This window comes from Molossus molossus, unplaced genomic scaffold, assembly GCF_014108415.1.
Source record: "Molossus molossus isolate mMolMol1 unplaced genomic scaffold, mMolMol1.p scaffold_m16_p_5, whole genome shotgun sequence".
In the NCBI taxonomy this organism is placed as follows: Eukaryota; Metazoa; Chordata; class Mammalia; order Chiroptera; family Molossidae; genus Molossus; species Molossus molossus.
In genome coordinates, this window is record NW_023425388.1 from 38595249 (window position 1) to 38621173 (window position 25925).

Below are 25925 nucleotides of genomic sequence, written 5' to 3' on the forward strand. Positions count from 1 at the left end.
TATTATTTGAAAAGACACAGATTATTATATGGAACAGTAAGATCCTTAAAACCAAGAGGGATGAAGGAACTGCCATATTTTAAGTTCACTGAGTTCCTCAAAACTATTTCAGTATCTTGCCAAGCACATTTAAAAAAATAATATTTAGTCTTTCAGGAAGATTTATCTGTTGGTGGAATGTTGCTTCAAGGAACTCCATAAGATATCAGCATCTCTTGAAAGCTGGTTAAAAATCATGTGTTAGTCAAGTGAAAAATGGTTATTGGTGCTATAATTCTTCAACTATCAGGTTTTTTTTTTAACCTTTTAAAACAGACTGATGCCATTAATATTATTTACTACTCACACTGTCATCTATGAGAGAGGCTCTAATTTGATTGTAGGCAGTTTTTTATTTGAAACTATTTTGATGTCATTGAAGATTTCCATGTTTATGAACTAGTATTTTTCATAGATTTCACTTTCTGGATTTAGTGGACTCTGCACCATCTAGAATGTCATTCATGAGGGTAAAACTATCATTATTAAGTTTGTTAGTCACTACTGAATTAGTATTTTACAAAGGAAAGTCTACCTTTTAGGTAGTGTAGATACATGCATTATAGAATCAGTAAGCGTTCCTGTTGATTTGCCTGGTTCTGTAGTGTGTACATAGTGTTTTTTTTATCCTTTCTTTGAAATAATTTCAGGGCCAGTTAGTTGGTTACCATCCTGTGGTTATGCCACCCTTAGTTGGAATGGGAAATATAGTAATCTTTTATACATTAGCCTCTGTACTTAAGCTTTCAGAACTTTGGTTTTCTGAACTTGATAATCTGGGATATTTTGGACCCAGAAATTAGAATTCTCACCCATTCCCCTTTTTGTACTTCTATTTTGTACTTTTCTTTGTTACTTGTATTAAATTCTGTGATTTCTCTTTTTCTTCCCCACCCTGTATACCTTGCTAATGTAATGAATGGACTTTTAAAATCCAGAACTTTTTGTTTATTTGTTTATTTACTACTGGGGTATTTTTATCTTGTTTTGCTTTTTGGACTGGAAAAGGAAGTAGGAAATGATAGATGAGAAGAATGTTTTTAGTACCAGATTTTTATCATACTTGTCAAACCGTTTACTCTTGAAGAAGAAAGGTTCAAGATTTGCTCTCACTTTAAATCTATATTAAAAGTTCATCAAGTGCCTCTGAGGAAAAAGATAGTACTTTAGGAAAGTTCATGGTTCTTCTGTGAAGGAGAGTAATTCACTTGGTAGATTATTTGTATCTTATTTCCATTTCCTTCCTTCTTACCCTTTTTGTCCATGTTTACCTTCAGTAGCCTCTTCACTAGCAGGTAATCAGCCATGGATAAGAGCATAGGGGAGGTTGTGTCCAGAGTATTGCTATTAATAGCTCTGGTAAAGATTTGGTATACGAGAACCTGAAACTTAAAATGATGCTCAGACGTTATCTGTAGGGTTGATTCATAATATTTGGGTAGGTCTCTAGGAAACTGCTGATTTTTTTTTTTTAATCCTCACCAGAGAACATTTTTGCATTTATCTTCAGATAGAGGAAGAGGAAGAGAGAGAGAGAGAAACATTGATGTGAGAGAGATACATCGACTGGCTGCCACACACGTGACCCCAACCGAGGCCAGGGACAAACTGCAACCAAGGTACATGCCCTTAGTGGGAACCGAACCTGGGACACTCTGGTCTGTGGGCCCACACTGTAACCACTGAGCCAAACCAGCCAGAGCTGCCAGTATTTTTTTAAGGTCAAAAACAGTGAAATATTAGAAATTTTATATGATTCAACCTAATATTCCAGACCCCCAAAGTGACTGATAATTGAAAAATGTGTACATAATGTATATCTCTGTTCTGTTTTTCACCTGTTGCTATGTCAGAGTTATTTTTTCCTTTTTTTTAATAACAAGAAAGAGTAAGAGAGAACAGTGAATACCAAGGAATACGGATGATTCATCCACTGATAGGTTATTTTTGTAGGTAGCATATCAAAAGGGATATTTTTGGGGAGCAGCAGATCAGTTAGTTATGTGTATAAGGCAGGATATACTGGAATTTATCAAGTTACCAAGGAATAAAATGAAGGTTTTAGTGTCCAAGATGTTTACTTGAAAAGGTGGCTAGAGTCATATTGATTAATGCTGGTGAATGAGACACCAAAATGGAAAATAAACCATTCCTAGACAAGTGGTAATCATAGGTGACAATTATGTTAATTATACTTTATTTAGGTGGTGGTTTTCTTCCTGGAAAATCACCTTTTTTTTCAAGATAAATTTGAGGCATTTGAGACTCAGATATTTTGTGGAAACTTGTAATTTTTCAGTTTTATCCAGTTTCGTAAGTCTTCAGGGAATATTTTCAGGCCTAGATTTATGGCCACTGTACGTAATATCTGTTACCAAAAGAACATTCTCCCATTAGGCTTATTGGAAAGCATATTATCTGTCTTTCTGCAACACTGTTGTGAGCAGATGTTCCCTCAGCAGTTTTGAACCATTTTAATGCACAAGATGAGAAAAACAGGATATCAAAAGAAAAAGATCGGCATTAATTTCTGTGACTAGGAAACTGTGTTTGAGCAGGGGTAAATGCCCACATTCTTAATCTTTATTATCCCTGTGCTAAATTTGGGGTAATACATTGTGGTGACCTGTGTTTGTAAGAGAATGGATTAAAAATACAAGTTTATGATAAACTGGCACAGTCCTGGCACATAGTAGGAACTCAGTTCTTTTTTAATCCTCACCCGAGGTTATTTTTCCATTTTTGTGCAGTCAAAGTGGGAGGGAGAGGGAGGGATGGAGGGAGGGAGAGAGAGAGAGAGAGGAAGGGAGGAAGGGAGGGAGAGAGGGAAGGAGGGAGGGAGAGAGAGACAGAGAGAGAGAAACATCCACGTGAAAGGGGCACATTGAGTGGCCGCCTCCTGCATGACCCCAACCAGGGCCGGGGACGAACTGCAACTGAGGTACATGCCCTTGACCGGGATCAAACCCACGGCACTTTGGTCCATGAACCAAGGCTCTAACCGCTGAGCCAAACTGGCCAGGGTGGAACTCAGTTCATTTAATTTGGCTTGATTTTCTTGCTCTTTATTCATATTGATATTACTGCTGTCTATTAAGAGGTTGTTAGCACAATGGAGCACAGCTCTGATGGGCTTTGTATTAGTTTCCTATAATCAACAGATTACCACATAGTCAGTGATTTAAACAACAGAAATTTGTTCTTTAAATAGTTCTCATAGGCCAGACAGTGTGACTCAGTGGTTGAGCGTCCACCCATGCACTGAGAGATTTCTGGTTCAATTCCTGGTCAGTGCACATGCCCAGGTTGTGGGCCTGATCCCCAGTGGGGGGCATGCAGCCAATCTATGTTCTCTCTCATTGATGTTTCTGTCTCTCTCTCTCCCTCTCCTTCTCTCTCTCTCTCTCTCTCTCTCTCTAATATCAATAAAGAAGAAAAAAACGAAGGAAAAAAAAAATTTAAATAAATAAATAGTTCTCATAGTTCTGGAGAGAAGCTGGAGAATATAATTTTGGAAGTGAGAAGTCCAAAATCAGTGTCTCTGGGCTGAAATCAATGTGTCGGCAGAATTAGGCTCCCTCCAGAAGCTCCAGGGAAGAATCTGTTCCTCACCTTGTCCTGCCTTCTCTGTGTTTGCATCATTCCCATCTTCAAGACCAGCATTTTCACATCGCTCTGGGCTCCATCCGCACGTTGCCTTCTGCTCTGTGTGTCTGCATTCCTAAAAGAATGCATGTGCTTTCAGGGAAGGCCCACTCACATCATCTAGGATAAATGGTTAAAGTGACCATTGTTCACTTTAACTCTGGAAATACACGTGGGCTGTGTCTTTGACTTGTATGTGTATGCACATGTAAGATGTTGGATGGGTATTTTCAGGACATATTTAATTGAAGTTAAATATCAGGATCTGTATAACTCATTTTAAGAGATGAAAAGTGGAGTTAATGGCATTTCCCAAAAGAAGTCAAAGGGACCTATTTCATTTGGAACATATATTATCTTCAAAGAGGAAACTAAGGTAGTTTTTGCCGACATTAGGTAAGACTCACAAAGCTTTCAAAATAATTCATTCTTAAAGAATCTAGTGATTCTGTAAAAATTAATAGTAATTGTTATAGAATTACTCCAAGAAACTCCATAGAAGCTGATGCTTGTTAGCCATGGACTGGCTAGCTAACGCTGTAGACGAGTGCATATGTTCTTTCCTTGGAGCTGTTATCCAGGTGGGGTCTAATAATTGGTTTCACTTTGGACATGAATTATATCGACCCCAAGGTGTCATAAAGGTGATAAATTCTAAAGCCCTGTTATCTCCCTTGCTATGTTTTTAATAATTGTTGCCTGATGTAATGAAATTATGTCCTATAGATTTCCTTTTTTACCTTTGGGTGGGTGTTTTGCCTAAAGTAGATAGAAAAAATATTTGAATTATATATGTGATAGTATTTGAAATCAGTTAAGATTCTTTCCTCTTCCAGAATTCTGTGATTCTATGAAATTGGTAGGAGATATATATCAAAGTTAAAAGTATATGTAACTTCATAGTTTAAATTTCAGCAAATCATTGCTTGGATGAACACAGTTGTCAGAACTCAGTATCTGCTGTGGGTTTGAAAAGTGTCCTTGGACTGGAATTACAAGGAGTCCTAAAACAAGAGGTTGATGAGAGTGATAAAGTTGAGGTACAAAGCCCAAATTGTGTACATGAAGAATAAGAAAATGAAAGGGTAAAAATGTTTTGGCCAAACATGAGAACTCAGCTGAATTATATCGTATCAACCAAGGTGGTATAGATTATACATGACAGAAGGCAAAGGTCCCAATGCCACGGTAGTCCGTAGGTGGGAACTCAAGAAATTCCAGTAACATGAGTCTTCCTGTAGCAGGGTTCAAGTTGTATCAGATGTGCTTGTCGAGTGGTATTGCTAGGACTTTGGTGAGGGGGAAGAGAAGCTGAGGGGACCACGTCATGCTACCTCTCTAGAATAGCTTCTCTGATCTTATTTTCAGTGAATTTAAAACATGAAGTCTGTCTATTTAGGCCTTTTAACTTTGTGCATAGTTATAAGCCTTTAGTTTTAGCTCCTTACATGTTTTTTCCATAAGAGTATCAATCACTTACAGCATATACTATGCCCTGCCAGTTCCTTTTGGAACCAATTTAAATGAGAAAAATAGAGGTCTTGGGGAAAAACTATTTAAGTATGTCTGGTAAATTGTTTTACTATTTGAGGACAGCTCTGGAGACTGAAATACATTTTCCACTTAGCAGAATTTGGCTTTTTTTGTGAGCCATAGCATTCGTGGAAATATGTTGAAATCTTAAATGTAGAAAATATGACTTACTGCTTTCGGTATTCCTTGCTGTCTAGAGTGATGTTATGGTCTACACTACAATTTATCTCTGATCAGCAGCATTCAAAACAAGGGTGACTTCAGACAGCAGTGAAGCGTGTGTATCATGATCCACAATCTTCTTCCTGTAATGGATTCTTTAGATTGTAGAGCAAGTGTGCTGCAAACCCTTGTTTTCCTTTAGCTTTAGAAAATCACATTGATTGTTGTGAAACAAGTAGTAAGTTTCTGTATATCTAAAGCATATTTCATTAAATGTGACTTTCTTCCTAAATTTCTACTATTATTGTAGTACTTATTGTTGGTTTTTTTTTGATCTTGGGGTTTTTTTTTAGAGCAGTTTTTGGTTCACAGCAAAATTGAAAAGGTGCAAAGCTTTTCCTTGCAGTGTTTGTTTTTATTTTTTTTAAATTTAACTTTATATATTTTTTGCAATTTTTATTAATTTATTTTTGTTACAGATGTTTCTCCCCCCACCCCAGACACCCTCCTCTCTATCCCCCCTGCCCCCCAGCACTGTTGTCTATGTCCATTGGTTACTCATACATGCATATAAGTTCTTTGGTTTATCTCATCCATCCCTCCTGCCCCCCTACTCTGAGGTTTGTCAGTCTGAACCATACTCCTTTCTAAGTCTCTGGGTCTATTTTGTTCATTATATTCCACAAATAAGTGAGATCATGTGGTATTTGTCTTTCGCTACTTGGCTTGTTTTACTTAGCATAATGCTCTCCAGGTCCCTCCATGTCATCTCAAAGGATAAGAGATCTCTCTTTCTTACAGCTGCATAGTACTCCATTGTGTATATGTACCACAGTTTTTTTTATCTACTCATCTATTGATGGACACTTGGGCTGTTTCCAGATCTTAGTGATTGTAAATAGTGCTGCTATGAACATAGGGGTACATATATTCTTTCTGATTGGTGTTTCAGGCTTTTTAGGGTATATTCCTAAAAGTGGGATCACTAGGTGAAATAACAGATCAATTTTTAATTTTTTGAGGAAACGCCATATTGATTTCCACAGCGGCTGCACCAGTCTGCATTCCCACCAGCAGTGTACTAGAGTCCCCTTTTCTCCACACCCTCCCCAGCACTTGTTTAATGATTTGTTGATGGCGGCCATTCTGACTGGTGTGAGGTGATACCTCATAGTTGGTTTAATTTGCATTTTCCTGATGATTAGTGATGTTGAGCATTTTTTTAAATATGTCTCTTGGCCATTTGCTTTTAATCTCTGTGTGTGCATGAGCACTTGCACAGAGATTTTCTTCCCTGAACTAGTCTCTCTGCTTGAACTTTGGTTCCCTTACAATTCGTTTTCCACACAGTAGCCACAGGCTCTTGTTAAAACCCTCTGTGTTTTCCTTTGGAGCTTAGCATAAAGTGCAGACTCTCTACCCCACTTGCAACATTCTTTGACAGCTGACTGCTGTGCTACCTCAGCTCCTTCCAGCCCTGCTCCAACTCTCTGGGCTGCAGACAGGCTTCCTTTCCAGTACTCTAGCATGCCTGGCCCTTCCTGCCCCGGGGCCTTTGCTCTTTCTACTTCTCCACCTTGAACGTTTTCTTGCTCCTCATCCTTCCTGGAGTAGCCCAAATGCTTCAGAGTCAGAAAGGCCTTCCTTGACTACTCCATCGCATCACCCTTGGAAAGACATTCTTCATGGCACCCACAGCGAGCTGACCTCCTCGTGATTGTTTCATGTTTGTGTATATTGTCTATACCTCCCCCCTCCCCCCGCCGAGTTCATCTCTTGAATGTATAGGAAACCAATTGGAGTCAGAAGCTCAAGTGCAGAGCTTATTTAAAGGGACTTCCAAACTTACAGATAATGAGAAGTGCTGAATTTTATTTTTTATTTAAAACTTTTTATTTTATAAGGCTTGGGTTAAAATACAGAATTCCAGCTACAGTTGGAAATAGTTACCACATAGTTTATTATGCGGTTTGTATGCCAGAATTGCACAGCATATAGCACAAGATGTTTTCTGAGGAACTGATCAGCCAGGTTAAGAATTTCATGCTAAGCCTATTTCATCCCCACAGATGAGGGCCTTTCCCTATAAATGAGTCTTATGTTCCCTTTCTGCCAAATAAATGTAATAAACTGTCATCACTGCTCCCCCCCCATTTTTGTTCAGTGAGAATGAGCCTCTTTAGTTGGTTGCAGTTACGTTGGGCCATCCATTATTCTTTCTGCCACCATAGCTCTTACCCTTTGGAAGAACCTGTACTTTGTGTTTTCCCCTGTCCATTTTGCATTGAGTTTCACGTTATTCATAGGAATTGAAACTGTACTCAGCTACTCTGGACTACATGGCAATAAAAACATTTTGGAATATTGAAGCATGTTTTTAATATGGAAACGTGATTCAACCTTTTATTTTCAACTGTTGATTTCTCCCATAGTTTGGGAAATTTTTCAGACAATAGCTCTTAATAGTCTGATTTCTCTTAGCACTTTGATTAAAGCATCTTTAAAAAATGGTATAATAACTGCTGTTGGGAATGCAGACTGGTGCAGCCACTGTGAACACTATGGTGTTACCTCAAAAAGTTAAAAATTGAACTTCCATTTGACCCAGTGATCCCTCTTCTAGGAATATACCCTAAGAAGCCTGAAACACCAATCAGAAAGAATATATGTACCCCCATGTTCATAGCAGCACTATTTACAGTAACTAAGATCTGGAAACAACCCAAGTGTCCATCAGTAGATGAGTGGATTAAAAAGCTGTGGTACATGTGCACAATGAATACTACGCAACTGTAAGAAAGAAAGATCTCTTATCCTTTGAGATGACATGGAAGGACCTGGAGAGTATTATGCTAAGCAAAACAAGCCAAGTAGCGAAAGACAAATATCACATGATCTTACTTATTTGTGCAATATAATGAACTACACAAACTGCTCAACAAAATTAACCCAGAGACATAGAGGTGGGGTACAGACTGACAAGCCTCAGAGGAGGGGGTTTGCAGGGGAAGAGATAAACCACAGAACTTACATGCATGTATGCATGACCAATAAACATAGACAACAAAGCTGAGGATGGGGTGTGGGGGGGGGGAGGGTGTCAATGGGGGAAAAATGAGAAACATCTGTAACAAAAACAAATTAATAAATTTTAAAAAATGGTATAATAACTTTTGTATTAATCAGCACCTTTGGCACTCAGAATGGTTTTATATGTTCTTATTCTGTTGAAAGATGAGATGAAAATATTTTCTGGTTGTAGGGAAATGTCGTGGAACCTGACTTTCTGGCCACTTGGTACTAGCACCGGGGACAGTTTGCTCACTTGCTCTCACTTGGAGCTTCCAGCCAGGGCCACCTCCACTGGTCACTATGTTCTTAGGGGGATAAGGAAACTTTTTTTTTTCTGTGCCAGAAATAAAAATGGTGATTCATCACCTTCCAATTGTTCATAAAATGAGAGACAGAACAACAAGTTCTACATTGAGAATTATGAATGGAGGCTCCATCCACGTAGGAAGCCCTTCTCTACCAGATAGTACACAGACCTTCTGAAACAAGGAAGGACTCGACCGTCTTAGTTCAGAGAGCCCTCTACTAATGTCTTCCAGGAAAGGAAGCCTCTGTGACACGTGGCCCAGGAAACAAGCCTGTTCTGGTAGAAGCCATAAGGGCAAATCCTAGCCCTTATGATATTACCACGTGGGTTCAGATCACCAGTGAGTTTAAGCAGAAACCTGTAATTCCAGCTTTTTCTCAAAAGATTTCAGCATTCTGAACTAAAGATATTATAAACATATAATACAGGAGTTAATATACAAGCCTGTGTTTGCCTGGAAACCAGGTTGTCACTAATCTCAAAAGTCATAAAGGAATCATTCCTTCTCTTCTGTTCTACAATGACTGTGTGAAGGTAGGGGATGGAAAGGTATTTCAGAGTTTAAATCATAGTATTATGAGTTCTGCTTGCACCTTTGATACAATTTTCTTTAGTAGAACACCTTTTTTTTTTTATCCTCACCCGAGGACATTTTTCCATTTTTTGTTCAGGTAGAGTGGGAGGGAGAGAGAGGAACACAGAGAGAGAGAGAAACATCGATGTGAAAGGGACACATCAAGTGGCTTGCCACCTGCACGACCGACCAGGGCCGGGGACAAACTGCAACCGAGGCACGTGCCCTTAGCGGGAACCGAACCCGGGTCTCTCAGGACCGCAGGCCGACGCTCTAATCGCTGAGCCAAACTGGCCAGGGCGGAACACCTTTTTTCTATTCCTGACTTAAACTGTCATGACCACGTGTATGGAGCCTAGCGAGAAACTGCTTTAAGTACCTTAAGAAAAAAGTAGATGAGCTTTGTGACATTGGGAAATAGTTCACAGCGCCAGGACCTTGACTCTGGTTGGTGACCAAAAGGCAGGACTTACGGATTGCATTGGGGGAAAGGACTAACTGCTACAGAAGTCCTAACCTCATTCTAGACACAACTGCACATAATTTGTTTTTTTAGATGTTGCCTTTTGAAAGTTTTAGGGAATTTTTAATTTTACATTTCAGGAATCTATTCTTTATTTGAGTATTTGGGCTTTGCTGGAGACCATAGAACCCTAAAAACTCAATGTGATGACCTTGGAACCTCCTTAATTTCTTCCCATTCTTAGTCTCTCTTCCCATTTTCACTCTTCTGAAAATTAACACCTGCCAGCGAAATCAACTTTATGCTGCTTTCACTGGAGACTGGCGTCTAAAAATCAATCCTGGCAACTAATGTAAAGTGAAATTTGGAAGACGCCTGGATTCTCATGGAGTCGTGCAGGCTGAAGTTATTAAAGAGGATTAGGGACCACAGCTGGTGAGCAGATGGAATGCTTATAATTTCACAATCTTAGGTGGCTATAAACCCAAATCTGCACAAAGCCTATTTGCTTTTCCTCTAGTTCATTTCACTTCATTCTGCTGGAATATAACCCTGGTCAAATGTGATACTTTAATTATTGTACCTGATGAGTGGTCACTCACTTAGATGGCATCATTTATAATTCTGGACATGCAGTTTCTTACTCAATTGCATTGTAGTAGCTACTATTTAATAATGTATTTAAGAGAAGCTTAGTAGACAGGGAAGAGAAAATAATACTTCTACATTTTCACTCAAAATGTAGAATAAGACTAGTTCACAACAGCACTAAGGATATAGTGTGATTACATTATGATGAAGACTAGTTCACAGTAATTACAGTTAAACAGTTCAACTAGTTACTGTTTAAAGGAACTCTGACTATTTTCCGAGCTCCTTTCTGTGTCCATCCCATTAGAAAGTCCTTTGTTATGAATGCAGTCAGACAAGTCACCTGCAGCTGCTTTCAACTGTTCTGCTCTCGAATCACAGCTCCTCCCGCTCAGTGTTCTCGCCTCTGTTTGTCCTGGCTTATTATAATAACATGGGGGCCTTATATGTGCACAGAGCAACTCTTAGCCTCCTCAGAAACATAGGCCTGGGCCACACTCTTTGGTAGATTGGTGTTTCTTTCATAAAACAAAGTGTTTGTGAGACTTTTGTTTAGTGGCTATAACAGAAGGTCAAGTTAGGAACTTTAGTCTACTAATACAAAGATAGTTTATACTTTAGTGATTGTTACTTTATCTAAGGACAGAATTGGTGTCCACTCGACAGCTTAGCATTTCTTTATTCTCACTGAAAGACTTCAGAAAAATGGCTGCACTACTTTTGAGCTAATGCTGAGTGTCTGAAAACATGGAAAAACAGCTGGAGCCATCAATAAGTTGAGTAGTCTAGATACACTCTGTACTAGCACGGGGAAGAAAACAACACACAGATATTTCAGGTGGTGCTGCACAGCAAACAACTGTAGTTTATGGTCCATCGTAGTCTCTGTTCTTTTGGAACCAATATGTGCTTCTTCTCTAAAGCCACAGTCAGCTGCAAAAATATGGTAACATGTGTTTTGGAAGCAATTACTGCATAATAGTGTTCTATCCTCAAAACATCCTGAATGATATACTTCTATATGGGGTGGGGGTGGGGAGGGGAAGAATACTGTGTTATTGATGCACTGGCATGAAATAAATAGTCTGTAGAATTATTATAGGAAATGGTCTTTTTTTGGGTCAGCTTTTCAAATGATTTTCAGTAGCTTCTTTTTGGACTTCTAAATTGGCCTTCTGTAATTGGATATGACCTCTATGGAAGCAGTAGTATAAACACATTTTAACTTCCAGTGTAATTATTTTGTACTGAACCAAGTAGTCTAGCTATTCCTTCAAGCTAGTAGCTTTGTTTATCTCGCATAAGTAAAATTGTTCTCCCCAGTCTTCCCTTGTTCCCCGTGATCGTAGGGGCTGGCAGGATGGGAGAAGGATTTAGAAGTCCTCTAAGAAGAAGGAGTTAGACTGAGAATCAGAAGACCTGGGGTGGATACTGGGTTCTTTTAGATTTGCCCATGTGATCTTGACCAAATTCTTACAAATATTTGAATATGAATGACACATGTATTAGATTATTAGGGCTGCCATAACAAAATACCACACACTAGGTGGCTTAAACAGATATTTATTGTCTCACAGGTCTGGAGACCAGAAGTCCAAGATCAAAGTGTCTGCACGGTTGGTCTCTCCTGAGGGCTGTGAGGGAAGGATCTGTTCTCGGCCCCTCTCCTTGGCTTGTAGATGGCCTCCTTGTCTCTGTGTCTTCATATGATCTTCCTCTGTATGTGTTTGTGTCCAAACAGTCTCTTTTTAAAAATACATTAGTCATATTGGGCTAATGACCTCATTTTAACTTAATTACCTCTGAAAAGACACTGTCTCAAACACAGTCACATGCTGAGGTGCTATGGGTCAGGACTTCAATACATGGATTTTTAGAGGAACACAATGTAGCTGATAACAATGCATTACAGAGGGCTATCTAATTATAAATGATATTCATATATCATAGTTTATAATTCTTTGAAATGCTTTGGGTATTCAAAATAATTTAATAAAATTTTATTCCAATGGACACATTGCTAGAAAAAAAATCACACTTTTCTTTTTTAAAACCTGAAACTTAATATTCACCTGTGTTTTCATTCCTTATGGTGTATTTGCAAGTGAAAGATAATAGCTTTTACTCTGTAGGAATAAGATGAAACTGTTGTGTGCACACCATTCGGGTTCCTGTCTCTTAGTACACCCTTTTGATCGAGAAAGCAGGATTGTTTGGGAGTTTGTTGGGAAGATTTTAGCAGAAATGAGTGAGTTAAATTGCTTACTGCCAGCAGGATTAAAGGAATCTAAATTAATCTTTTGCTCAAGGGTCAGTAGATTTGCTTGGAAGTTAAAGTTTGAGCAAATGGCAGTGTTTTACTCAAAAGCGTCAAACTGCTAGATGCTTGCGACAGGTGGAAAGCCATAGACTGAATCCACAGTGGAGCCAAATAGGACTTTGTGGGCCTGAGATAGAAAGCAGGACAAAGAATGAGATCCTTCAATGGAAAATGCTGAGCTTTTCCTTCACTGGGATTGCAATCGGAAGACTGTTAATTATGGGAAGAACAGCAACCAGACAGTCACATACTCCTAGGCAGAAAGTAGAAAGGGTAGTCAGGGCAGTTGTAAGCACACATTAAGACTGCAAAAAGGGAGACTTGCAAATACTTTTGCAGGTCAAACTTTTCTATTTGGCTGAGTACTTAATTGCTAAATAGGCATAATAGAGTCATCTCAAATGGTTCTTTAGAGACGCATGATTTGTGCACACAAAAAAACTATTGTGGAACAGGAAAGCTGGAAAACAACTAACTTGGCTAAACAAAACGAAGGCATTTTAGCCTCTAAAAACAACTTTGTGCATTCCGATTTAATTTTCTGAAATAAAATTAGTGTGTGGCAGATTAAAAAGTCACTACTAATAGATAAAAGGCCCCATTCTTCTCCAGGATACTGTCCAGAGTGAGATCCAAGAATTTTCAATTGCTTAATTAGTAATATGCTTAGTTGCATTTTTATCATCACAGCAAATTGTGATGGCTTTATTGAGGTTTTTTGCCAGGAAGACTGTTAGTTTTGGCTGTAGAAAAATTTCTAATCCACACCAAATTTAGAGTTCTTATAAATTTACTTAATAGGAGCATAGTAGTTTCCTATACAAAAATACAGATCTACAGATTTGGGGCCCAGTTTTGTCATAATGTGTTTTAATATAATATTGTGATCTATCAAGTTGTCTTTTCTTACAGCTCTCTCTACCGTGAAGTCTATCATGTGTTTGTTTATTCTTAGAGACTAAAAGCATAGCATGTGCATGTGTGGGTAGTGCTTCTCTCAGCATTTATTCAGGCATACACTCAGTAGATGTTCCTATGGCGGGCATTGGACTAGACACTGGGGAATCAGGGATACCCAGCACGTGGTGCCTGTGCTCTTGAAGCTTACCTTTACCCTTTTGAACAGGAACATGCCATGGGATATATACTTAAATGCGCAGAGGAGGGTGGGATGTTAGGGGAGGATCCATCTCTCAGCAGAGGCATGAAGGATGTGAATAGTCCGATGGACCAGGAGGGGAGGGATAGACTTGTGCATATTCTGTACTGACCTTCCACCTGTGGGTCACTTAAGGTTTGTCTGTCACAAATTAATCTCTCACTTTGTGTGTTTTATAATATAAATGTTGTCATTATAATCTTTAGGGAATTATGTTAAAGTCAGTTACCTAGCTGAGAAATTGCCAATTTTTATGTAATTTTGAGAGCCATATTTTAACTCTTTTTATCTCTGTCACTCATTTCTTTTTCATGCCCCTCTACCCCCCAACTTTAGGGTGAGGGCATCTCTTCTGTTTTTTCCTTTGCTGGCTTATTTTTAAAAATTTACTCATGTGCATTGTTATTTCTTGTCAAATTTGACCCAAGTGTCTAATTTTGCTTATGGGTTTCCCTCTGGGCCTGATGAGTTGTAGTTCAGGGATTGTATACATCAGCTGTTAGGATATGGAGACCGGGTGAGAATGATTTGTCACCACAGACTTGGAAGTGACTGGCTGGTAAGGTGTGCCATTTATAGAGCTGGTTTGGGGTATAAAAGTTCTTAGACATTTTAACTGCATTTAAAAAATATACATACAGAAGACATTATTCAGGTTTGTGACTGTCAAATGGAATAATTTAAATTCCAAATAATTTAATTTCATAAAAGACTTAGAATGAGACAGTAAAATCAGTGCCTATGACTTTGGTATAGAGTAATTGGCTTGAAAACAACTCATGGCTTCTTTCATGTTGACCTTGCATTTGTGGGCTATCTGGTCCTCAGACAGTGGTCCTAATTCTGGAGAAAAATCGCTCATCGAGAACATCTTCATGTAGACATTTCTTGCTCGGTGGCCCAGTCTAACTTTTTATTTTAGTTTATTTCTCAGTTTGATGCATTCAGCACACAGTCCATTTTCTTTTTTGGATTGGAGCAGATGGTGCTGTCTCTTTTGATTATCTGTTTTTTAAAGGGAAATGTTGATTAGGAGGAATAAGAAATGAAACATAGCCAGATTAAACTGAGAGCAGAAATTACACAATCCAAGAAGTGCCAAGTGTATTCTATGTTTTTCTACTTAAAGTTTACCATGATTCATTTTTAAGTTTATAGAGTTCAAGTTTACTTTATATTAAAGTGTGATTTAAGATGGCTTTTCGTTTATTCCTTTGCTTTAACTTTAATTTCTGAAAGATAGAAAAACCAGAAATACTTAGATTTTTTCCTTTCTAGTCACATTTAACTAAGAGAATCTTGGGTAATTTTGGATGAATTCTGATTTATGCCACTGAAATCTCTCACCTGTGGTCTGCACATTTTCTTACTTTTGGCCGAGTGATCTTAAACCAAAATATTTAACAGGTGTTCAAACAGAAGTCTCAAGGAAGTGGACAAATCAGCATAGAAAACAGCTTAAAGGGCTTCACACTGGCTACATTTTGTGACAGTCTTAGCATCCAAAATAATGAGGGCATTGGAGTATTACAAATTTTATTGAATTTTTAAAAAGAATCTGTAAGTTATAGTTAAAGTCTGGAAACAGCACAAGTGCTCATCATTAGACGAGTGGAGAAAAAAGCTGTGGTACATATACACAATGGAGTACTATGCAGCGGTAAGAAAGAAAAGATCTCTTATCCTTTGAGACGACATGGAGGGACCTGGAAAGTATTATCCTAAGTGAAATAAGCCAAGCAGAAAAAGACAAATACCACATGATCTCACTTATATACGGAATATGATAAACACAACAGTCTGAGGAATACGGTAGACCCAGAAACATGGAAGTAGGGCACAGATTGACATCCCTCAGAAGAGGGGGTGGGGGGTGGGAGGAGCTAAACCACAGAACTTATATGCATGTATGCATGACCAATGGACATGGACAACGAAGCCGGGTACGGGGCAGGGGTGGGGTGGGGAGGGGGTGCCAATGGGGTAAAAGAGGAGAAACATCTGTAACAAAAAAATAAATAAATAATTAAAATAAAAAAAAGAAAGAAAATGGAAGTTTTCACCACTTCTGTTTCTACATGAAGCTTGTGTGTCGGGGAGGGGAGTGGTACGTAGGTGTGGGTGTTGTATCTATTGTACCAGAGAAATTAAATTAATACTGATAGTTTATAAAAAAAAAGAATCTGTAAGTTAACAAAGTGGGAGAGGTAACTGATAAACATATAAGGAACAATAGAATTAGGAACATCACCACCTTGCAACTATTAATACAGTATCTTCTGGCAAAGATCATCAGTGTTTACGATAACCATCAGGTGAAAGAGGGAGAGAAGGTGCTTTGACAACAGAGAAAATGCTGTGTGACACTGTAGCCAAGTGATTGAATCCAAGTGCTGAGCATCACCAAAAAGTTCAAACTGGCACCGTGTGCTTCCTCTCGTGATGGGATGAGACATGCATCTATAGGGAATTTTTGCCAGCAATTTCTAGCCTGAATTTAATTATGAGGAAATCGTCACACAATCTAGATAGTGGTATATGCTATAAGAAAACTGGTCTATCTTCCACAATGTTGGCCTGGTGGGGTGGGGGGGCACATTAACAACAGTATTAGAACAGTTAGAGAAATTTGAATATGGAATGGAGATTAGATTTTATTCTGTCCGTGTCAGATCTCTTGATTGTGATGTTAATGTGATTATGTACGAGAATTCTGGTCCTTGTTCCTAGGGAAGACATGCTAAAGTGTTAGGAGTGAAGTGTCATAAGATCAACAACTTCCTTTTAAATATGTTTATATATGAAGAGATAAAATGCAAGTATAGCAGACTGTTAACAATTGGTCAGTCTAGGTGAAGGGCATATGGGTGTTTATAGTACTACTTCTTCATTTTTTTATAGATATAAAAATAATTGCAAATCAGTCAATTTCATGAGAAACTTTTCATTTCTATATTCTTAGGAAAAATTGGCAATATCTGTCAACCTTAGACCCATGATCCTTCCTGGCAATAATTGATTGAATACATATCAGCTGCCCCCTTTAGATAGGGTGAGGGCTTTTTCAGTTTTCCATTCCTTTCCTTTGCCTGATACTTCTACCTTCTTTTACTCATTGACATGACCTGCCTGGTGGCTTTATGCATTTCATTATGTACCCATACAGGTAACGTTGGCTGATTTCCTGGGTGAGGTAGATTGTATCATGGATAGAAATGATTTTTCCATATGCCAGAACTCTTATGAGTTATTTGGAACCCCAGTCCATGAAGTTAGCTCTGGATTCGATCCCCGTATCAGTGATGAGCTTCACGGGGTTCTTTCTTCATAGACTGAATGTCTATCATAATTTTCAAATGCGTATAATTTAGTCATATGAGACATCAATTAAGAAAATGGAAGGGGAGGTAAAAACTGTTCAAAAATTGCTGTATAGGTGGTTTACATATTAAAATCCTCTTTCAGACTTGATGTGTTACAAAATTGTGCTCCCTGGATTCTGCCTCTCAGTTCACCGTCTTGCAAAAGTATTGAATATACTACTTGAAAAGTTTTCATTGTGACATGCCAAGCCTTAATGAAAAAACATTTTGTGGAAATGTTTATAAGATGCCAGTACAGAAAGTGGTGTATAAACCTTATTTATCTTTGTAAGTCATTTTGTCCTGTGGGTAAGCGATTGCCTTTCTGTTACACACCGAGGAAGGGTACCAACTTTTGCCGGGTCATCATGGAGTAGTGGAGGACTGTGTCTGGCACAGGTTGGGGCACAGCTAGCCAGTGAGATGGTTCAAACACGCAGAAAGAAGGAAAGGAAGGACTGGTGTTAGAGTCAAGCTTGCCAGGCAGGCATGTCTGCCCATTGCTTTATTTGGTTTTGGTGGGTTTCATCCTGGTTTAATTTGATGTTCTGAAAAATACTAGCTGCTTTTTGTCCAGTTCCAGGCATATATATGATTTTTTGCCTTGTGAAGTAAACACAAGAGTTTTTTTTTTAGGGAATTTGACAGAAATGAATATGGAATCTCCTAGTGTTTTGGGAAAACCCAGTTGAGTTGACATCACAGAAAGTGGCTAGGAGATTAACTTGGAGTTGACATGGGAGTCAACAAAGGTGTCATATCTGATGCTTTTCCTTTTCATTAAGGGCCCAGGCCTAGCACTTAGGCATTAAAATATTTATACCTAGTGTGTAATACAGCTTTTGCCTGAAGGGACCCATTTTGCCTACAGATTGATTAATGTGAATGTTAACAAATCTTGGGCCAGGAAAGAAAAGAATTCTTTCTACTGAATTCCAGAAATAACAACAAAGGCTCAGAGGAAATCAGCCCCCTTATCCCATTTACATTCTCTGGCCATTGCTCCTGTGCAGCCGTGCACTCCACCTGCAGAAGGAATTCATCTCTCCTTTCTTTAAGGTTCCAGAATGTGTTTGCAACCCAAGTTACTCTTGAAAATATTTTCCTAGACTGGAAGGCAACTTCCCACCACATATGTTCACCTGCCTGCTGCATTCTTTCTAGTGCTGAGAGTCTGGTATTCCCTTAGCTATCTTTCAGAATTTCAGAGTAACCAGTTAACTAGCTAAATGGCTAGAGATGTTTGTCTTTGCATTTTCAGCATCAGGATGATTGATATCTGAAGATATGTCTGGACTAGGTGTCTTTGGGAATAACTGCATTCTCCTTATATTTTGCAAATTTATTCTTTGTGGTTTTATACATTTTTAATATTTGTATTTAGCATCATTAACTATGGATCATAATCACTAAATGTGGGTTCATCAGTAATTAATCTTACTTTTGTATGTATTTATTGATTCTCCCCCCCACCCCCCGCATAAGTAATGTTCAAAAATGAAGATAGCTGATTTATTTTTCTTATTGGAAAAGCAATCCAATGAGCTTTTTTAAGCTGTCTTCCTTCGTTCCCATGCATTCTCATCTGCATTTGTAGGCATTAACTGAATATCCTGCTTATTATTAAGTCATTTTTTTCTTTTAAAAGTGGTTATTTCTGATCATTAATTGTTATATCGAGGTTTGCTATTGATTTTAAACCTCTTATCCCCAAAATGGGCATAGCCAAAAGTTGCATATTTTCCATGCCTCTAGATTATTACACATAATTTGTTAAAGAGAGTAGCTAAGTCAGCTCCTTGGCAAATCGGAGAAAGCATATTAGTTATGCTGGGCATATCTGTAAAGAGCCTGCGGATGAGAACTAGACAGGTTACAGAGAAATACTGTTGATGTCATCCCCCTGGAATGAGGGGGCTGTTCCAGCCCTCAGTGCATTCTATAGCTAGCAGCTAAGTGTCTAGCTGCAGTTCTTTTCTAAGAAGGAAAAAATGTGAAACAAACCAAAGAAGTAAATTGTGTTTATAAAAGGGGATATTTTAATTAGCTTAGGACTTACAGTTACTCAAACAGTCTGAACTTACGGTTCTTTTTTGGAGCAAACATAAAAGCCATTATTTGTGGAAAGTTTAAATTTCACATGACACATTCCCTCTATGTGTGTGGGTCTTTTTTTTTTTTTCTTTTATATGTATTTTCCTTGCTTGTGTATTTTTATTTTAACCTTTTCTTTGCTAAAAAATGTTTTATTTCTTAGGAGGAGATTTGCTTCTGGGGGAAGAAAGGCGTAAAGTCACGGAGCTGAATTCCCTCTTGCCCCTTTTTTTAGCATTTTCCAATAAGGTGGTTCTCAACTCAGTGGGGCTTGTTTGCCTCCTTTTCAGGAAATTACCTACCCCCCACATGTGTTTATATATGCAGAACAAAATGCCCCTTCTCTGTTTGGAGCACCGTCCTGAGAGTGCCCATATCCCCTTTGCACTGACCAGCACCATCTTCACTGCGAGGAAAAGGCTTTCAAATAGTAAGAAGGCAGCAATGTAAAGGTGGGTTTGTCATGTCCATCCACTTCAGTTGGGGTCACAAACCTAATTAAAGCAGGTGTTTGAACCTCATGGCAGCTTCCATGCCAGGAGAAAGAATTACAAAGTTGGCTTGTAAGATTTGCCTCTGAATTAATATACTTGCTGCAAACCAGAGGGAAGAAGGAGGCCTGATCAGGAAGAAAGAGAAGTTTGCTCCCCTCACCCCATAACTTTGCACCTGAACCTCTCATTTCTGCCTCTTCTAGGGCAATCTTCCTCATTTGCCACACATCAATTTCTTAAGGAAAGGGAATATAAAAACAAACATAGTTTTTTTTTTTAACCTGATAAGAAAGCTATTCAAAAGGCAAATGATCAGAACTATTCTTTTTTTGTTTTGTTTTTGCGAGGGGATTAGCAATTATTTTTCTCCTCTCTCACAGTATGCAGTGTGTGTGTGTGTGTGTGTGTGTGTGTGTGTGTGTCAGAGACCCAGAAACAGAAAAAGAAAGCATGCAAGTAAGTAGAAACATACTCTGAAATATACTCTGTACGGTTGGACTCTGAAATTGTTTTATGGAAAGGGTGATAATAATTCAAAGACTACTCCAAGGTACAGCTAAATCTTACATAGGGAGAGCTAGGCTGAGATCTGAGTTAATTCAGTTATTTAGGTAGCAGAGTTGTGAATTTTGGCATTTTCATACCAGAGTGTTAGTTTCCATACAAGAGTTTATTTTCTATGTGGTAACTGTCACTTTGTTCAGTTAAACAGATTTTCTTTTCACTCGTGTCTATGCAGATTGTGTGCCTGGCATTTATTTTTTCTCTTACTCTGTGGCAGCACAAATGGAAAAGCATTAAATAACATGTGGTGGAAATGCTTTTTCTCTCTCTCTCCACATTCACAATTTAGAACCTTCAAGAGTGAATCCAGTCTGGCTTGGATACAGCATTTCTGCTGATAACAGGGTAGTGATTGTCCTGTCACGGCCTTTCCTCCCCATGCCCTGCCCTTTTGACTTTAGATCTTCTCAGAATCCTTTCTCTCCGTTCATGGCCCAGTTTTCTTATTCCCCCTTTTCTCACATACCTTCTCCCAAGCCCCAAAGGCCTTTGCTTTATTAATTAACTACTTTCTCAGAGTTAAAGGCCAACAATACAACTGTCTCATGGGACTTAAAGGGTCTCCGCTACTACCTTCTGTTTCTCCCATTCATCTCTATCAAACACCCCACAGGTCTCGACCCTCTGCTCTTCTCTGTCTGCATTCTCTGCCTCCAGACTCCCAGGGCTCTCCTTATTTGTCAAAGGGTCCATTTGCTTAGGGACCATGTACCAGGCTTGTGGTTCTGGGGAGACAAACTCACCTGCTTTTTGAGCCTCAGTTTCCTCATTTGTTCACATCCTCATTCCTTCGTCAACAAAGACACCTACAGGTATTGTGCTCAGTACCAGAGATGAAAACTGGCATGTACAAGGTAGACTCAGTCCTGCCTGCTGCTGTAAAATGGAACAGAGAATGTCGGTCTCCCAAGGAACATTGTAAAACTGAGCAGGATGATGGGACATTGACGAGCACATACCTAAGTGCCCAGAAATATCAGTTTTCATTATTACATTTAGACAGACAAGGAAGGTCATGACCTCTCTCTAGAAATTGTTTTTATCTCAGTCAGGACCTTTCACTTGTATTACTGGCTCTTATCTGAAACCCATTCTTTCCAGTTTTATACAGATGTTTTCCTCTCCTAATCCAGCCTCCTCAGCCATGTTTTCTTTTTCTGCCCAAAGTGTAACAGTTTTTTCTGTCATCCGTGTTTGAAAGCTGGCTTGCGGGGGGTGGGGGGGTCTCTGATTTTTCTTGTCCTGCCCCCCTATATCTAGTACAGGGTCCTGAGGATTCTTCTTTGCAGAGCTCTTTAATGATTCTCTTTTTTCTTCGTTGAACAGATGATCATCTCTGTTCTAGGCTCAATTTTTATTACCTCAAGGCTAGGGTCTGGCTTGTTCTTCTAAGACACTTTCAATGTGCCCTACAGAAGCAAACAATGACCGCCTTCAGGTAGCTCTTTGGATGTATCTGGCTTTTTGTGAGTTTAAAACCATAGGGTCTTTAAAATTCCAAAATAACCGGTGATTGAGAAACTTTTGTCTTGGACAACTAAAGTGGTTCTTTTATTCCAGTGGTGCTTATTTTTTCCCCTGACAATTAACTTCTAAGATATACAGTATTTATGGTTTACTTAGTAGGAACTTCCAGAAAATGTGAAGGTGTATACACTTTTGACTTTTGGGTATAATCCATTATTATCTGTATCTTAACTTAAATGATTACAAATGGTCCCATGATTACAAATGAGCTTGTGACATTAGGTCTTTTGAATGTGAATCTTCTTTTAGTTGTAATTTTTAAAAAATAGTGCTATTAGCTCACTTCTTTTTTCTCAGCAGAATAAAGGTAAAATGCAGTGGGGAAAAATGAAGAACTGATCTTTTTACAGGTTAGGGTGGTGCCAACTAGAAGTTCTTATTATTTTCTTTCTGTGAGCTTGGTTTATTGATTTAGTGCACAAGTATCTATTAAGATCTGATCATGCAGGAACTGTGCTAGGTGCTCTGGGCTGAAGGGTGAGCATGTCCTACAGTAGGTGTCAGAACTGCAGCCTGCCTCGTAGCCTGTTCGTGTATGCTTCTCAAGCTAAGATGGTTGTTACATTTCAAATGGCCATAGAAACAAAGAAGAATGTGGTAGACTTATACATGGCCCACAAAGTTTAAAACACTATCTGGGCAAAAAAGATGAAAGGGATTAAGAGTTACAGATTTCAAGTTATAGAATAAATAAGTCACAGGGATGTAATGTCCAATACAGGGAATGCAGTCAATATTATTGTAATAAATGTATGGTGACAGAGATGGTTACTAAACTCATCATGGTGATTGCTTCATAGGATGTATACAATGTTGAATCACTATATTGTACACCTGAAACTAACACACTGTTATATGTCAACTATACTTTAATACATTTAATTAGTTAAAATATTTACTATCTGGTTATTTACAGAAAAAAATGTGTCTACTCTGGACCTATGGTATCTCTGCCTTCCAGAAGCTCTTATTTTGGTAGGAAAGATAAGTAATAAACAAGGGAACAAATGCACAAGAGAATTACTTTTCAAGTTTTGATAACTGATGGGAACACAAAAAGCAGGATATGAGAATGACTTAGTGAGGCTGGTGCAAGGAATGGGAGTTGAGGTGGGATTCTCTGAAAAGATGACACTGAGATTAGACATGAACAAGGACAGTGAACAGCCTGTAAAGGGCTGGGCTTACTGACCTCTCACTCCCTAGTTCAGCTTCTCCCATCACCTTCAAATGCCTGCTTGTCCATGTGCTCAGCTAGATGTTGGTCCCTAGGAAGCTGATAGAATCTCTTTTGGATCGCCATTACCATAGCACCTATCACACTGTCTATTTGCTTTCATTCTCCCTCCCAGCCCCCCACCCCCACTGGACTTGAAATATCTTGAAGGCAAGGACATATGTTTTGATAATCATATCTCTAGCATTTAGCTCATAATGTAGGCTTAACAATTAAGTAAATCTATAAACTCGAAATTAGATTCCATCAAGCAGGATTTGAAAGTCAGAAGGTTCCTCTTGCAAAACAGATTCTTAAGTTTGAATTCTATCATTTATCTTTTATTTGGTATGCATTCTTCCTTCTCCATCCTCCCTATTCCTGGCATTTTCCCCCTTTCATTTCTAACACATTTCTGCCCCTCCTCCAAACTTACCCATTTCCTCATCTTATTAAAAGATACCATCATCTATCTAGTTGATTAAGCCAAAAACTAGGGATTATTCTTGATTCCTGATTCTCCTCATTCTCTCACCCTTGCCTATCATATCCAGTCCTTCAGCATTATACTTCCAAAGCCAGTCCTGTTCTCACCATCTTTACTACCATCCCTAACCCAGGCCGGCTCGATCCTTCACCAGAACCGGAGCAGTGATGTTCTGCCTAGTCTTTCTGCTTTCACCCTTCCCTTCATGTATCTGCTATTCGTACCGAAGCCAAACAGCTTTTTAAACTCAAATTAAGATCATGTCAGTCCCTCTACTTAAGCAGTCCAGTGGCTGCCCATCAAACTTAGAATAAGAATTGACCTCGAAAGCCTGCCCTCGCAGCCCTGCATGGACTGGCACCCGTCTTCAAATTCATCGCGTCCTTGCTCTCAGCTTCTAGCTGCGCAGGCACCTTCCTCCTCCTCCTTAGGGCCTTCTGTTTCCTGTTGCCTGTTGATATTAGGTAGAACTCTTTGTTAATCTAGTCAACTTGCTGAATCTGTAAGCCAATATAGTGGCTACTTAGCACAACCACAGTGAAATCTCTACCCCAGAGAATCCCCATTTCTGATTTTCATGATCATATTTGTGGTACCAAAAGTTCATGGTAACAGGCAGCTGACTGACTGAATGATAACGTTACCTTGGTAAAGGCCTTGGGGAAGGAACTTAACAACCTTATTGCCTTTTAATGGTATTAACGGTTTTTCTTTTCCCCCCTCTTTTTCCATGCAGAGTATGAGTTGGAAGTAAAGAGGGTGCAAGACATTCTCTCAGGAATAGAGAAACCACAGGTATGTCTTCTGGACTTCTCAGCATAAATGACACTTTAAGTATTTCAAGTGCGCTTTTCTTTTACCACACAGTAGGTAAGCAGAAGGGCCCCTTGCCATCGCAGATTATTCATAAACTATGAACTAGTGTTGCTATTAATGGAACATGAAAATATAGAACAGAGGTCTTCTGTTTAGTCATAATCCACTGAAATGTCCCCTGTATTTAGGTACTCGGAATGCAATTCGGTATTCTTCACCACTTCCAAGGGTACGTCCCCCTGCTCCCCCGCCAGTCCCTAAGGTCAACAGAACTGTTTTCTTTTAGTAATTTCCTTTTACCTGTGTAAATGTAGTAATAATTTTTGAAAACCTTAGTAATTCCAAGTATTTTTCCAGGTAAATCTCAAAAAAATATTTCAATATTAGCTGAGAAAAATAAGTCCAAAATATTGAGTGTAATGGCAAGAAAACAAATAGGTAGGAGTGGTGATATTATGAGGCTTTAAGCTTGATTTTGCCAGGTGCTTTGAAATTGAAGGGAAAATTCAAAATGTTGATTCAGCCTTTCATCTGAGATTAGAAAGCCAAATTCTTAGGAGTGTTTTCTAGCTGAATGGGAGAACCTTCATTCTTCATGTGTTTGGAAGACTGAGGCTTTTGAACAGAGGAGTCCAAACATGCCTCAGGGTATGTAGCTGAGTTTGACTAAACCTACAAGCATGAGATGTGTTGGATGACGAGCACAGGGGGATACTTGTAGAGCAGTGGGGTGCTGATGTTGGGTTGGGAGTCTGTACCTAATCTGGTAAGGAGCAGGTTGCCATTTAGAGTTTTTGAGCAAAGAAGTATGTCATCAGGGCTGTACTTTCAGGATGATCAAACAGGTGGCCGATGTGTTGGAGTAAGGGGAGGATGGACCCAGGGAGGTGTGTCAGGAATCTGTTACTGTAGTGGTAGTGAGAGGCCGTGGCAGTCAGAATCAGGGTGTGGCATCAGCTGCGGCAAGGAGAGGGTGGATACTAGCGCTGTATTAGCGAGAAATCAGTAAGGTGGTATAACCTATTAGAAATCGGGTGTCATGATAACTGGGCTTTCTGGCTTAGATACCTCCTTTTAGAAGTCACTTCCTCCAGTGTGACTCTTTGATTGCTGTTCCAGCCCATCAGGTGGGACACTCCACACAGTACTCAATACCACCAGTACTGCCCTGGCTTCATTGTGCTCTGGGTGCAATTAATATATCGTACTTGATTTACTTGTTTCCATGTCTTTCCCAGTAATCTATGAGTTCTCTAGAGTAGGTTCATGTCTATGTCCTTTTTGTATCTCTGTTGCCATTCTTAGACAGGTGGAGTTTGTTTTACTAGCAGGGCATCCAAGAGAATAAGCACAGCGGACAGTTGCAAGTTCTGGTAGGTCAGTGCTGTGGGGAGAGGGGAGCAAGTGCTGGTAGGGAGACCATGTGCATGGGAATGATCAAGTCGTAGGAGTGGATGATAGCTTTGGGGGTGGGTGAGGGCTGGAGTACAGAGAGAGATT

General features: G+C 39.1%; 1 protein-coding gene across 5 annotated transcripts in view; it reads left to right on the plus strand.

Annotated features, from left to right (window-relative positions):
* The window catches only part of FNDC3B (fibronectin type III domain containing 3B), a 337457-nt gene that overhangs the window by 210431 nt on the left and 101101 nt on the right, over window positions 1-25925 (plus strand). For all 5 annotated transcript variants that reach the window (XM_036243400.1, XM_036243404.1, XM_036243403.1 and 2 more), the window contains one exon: window positions 24346-24404. In XM_036243400.1, the coding sequence (XP_036099293.1) occupies window positions 24346-24404 (59 nt within the window). The remainder of the gene's footprint in view (window positions 1-24345; window positions 24405-25925) is intronic.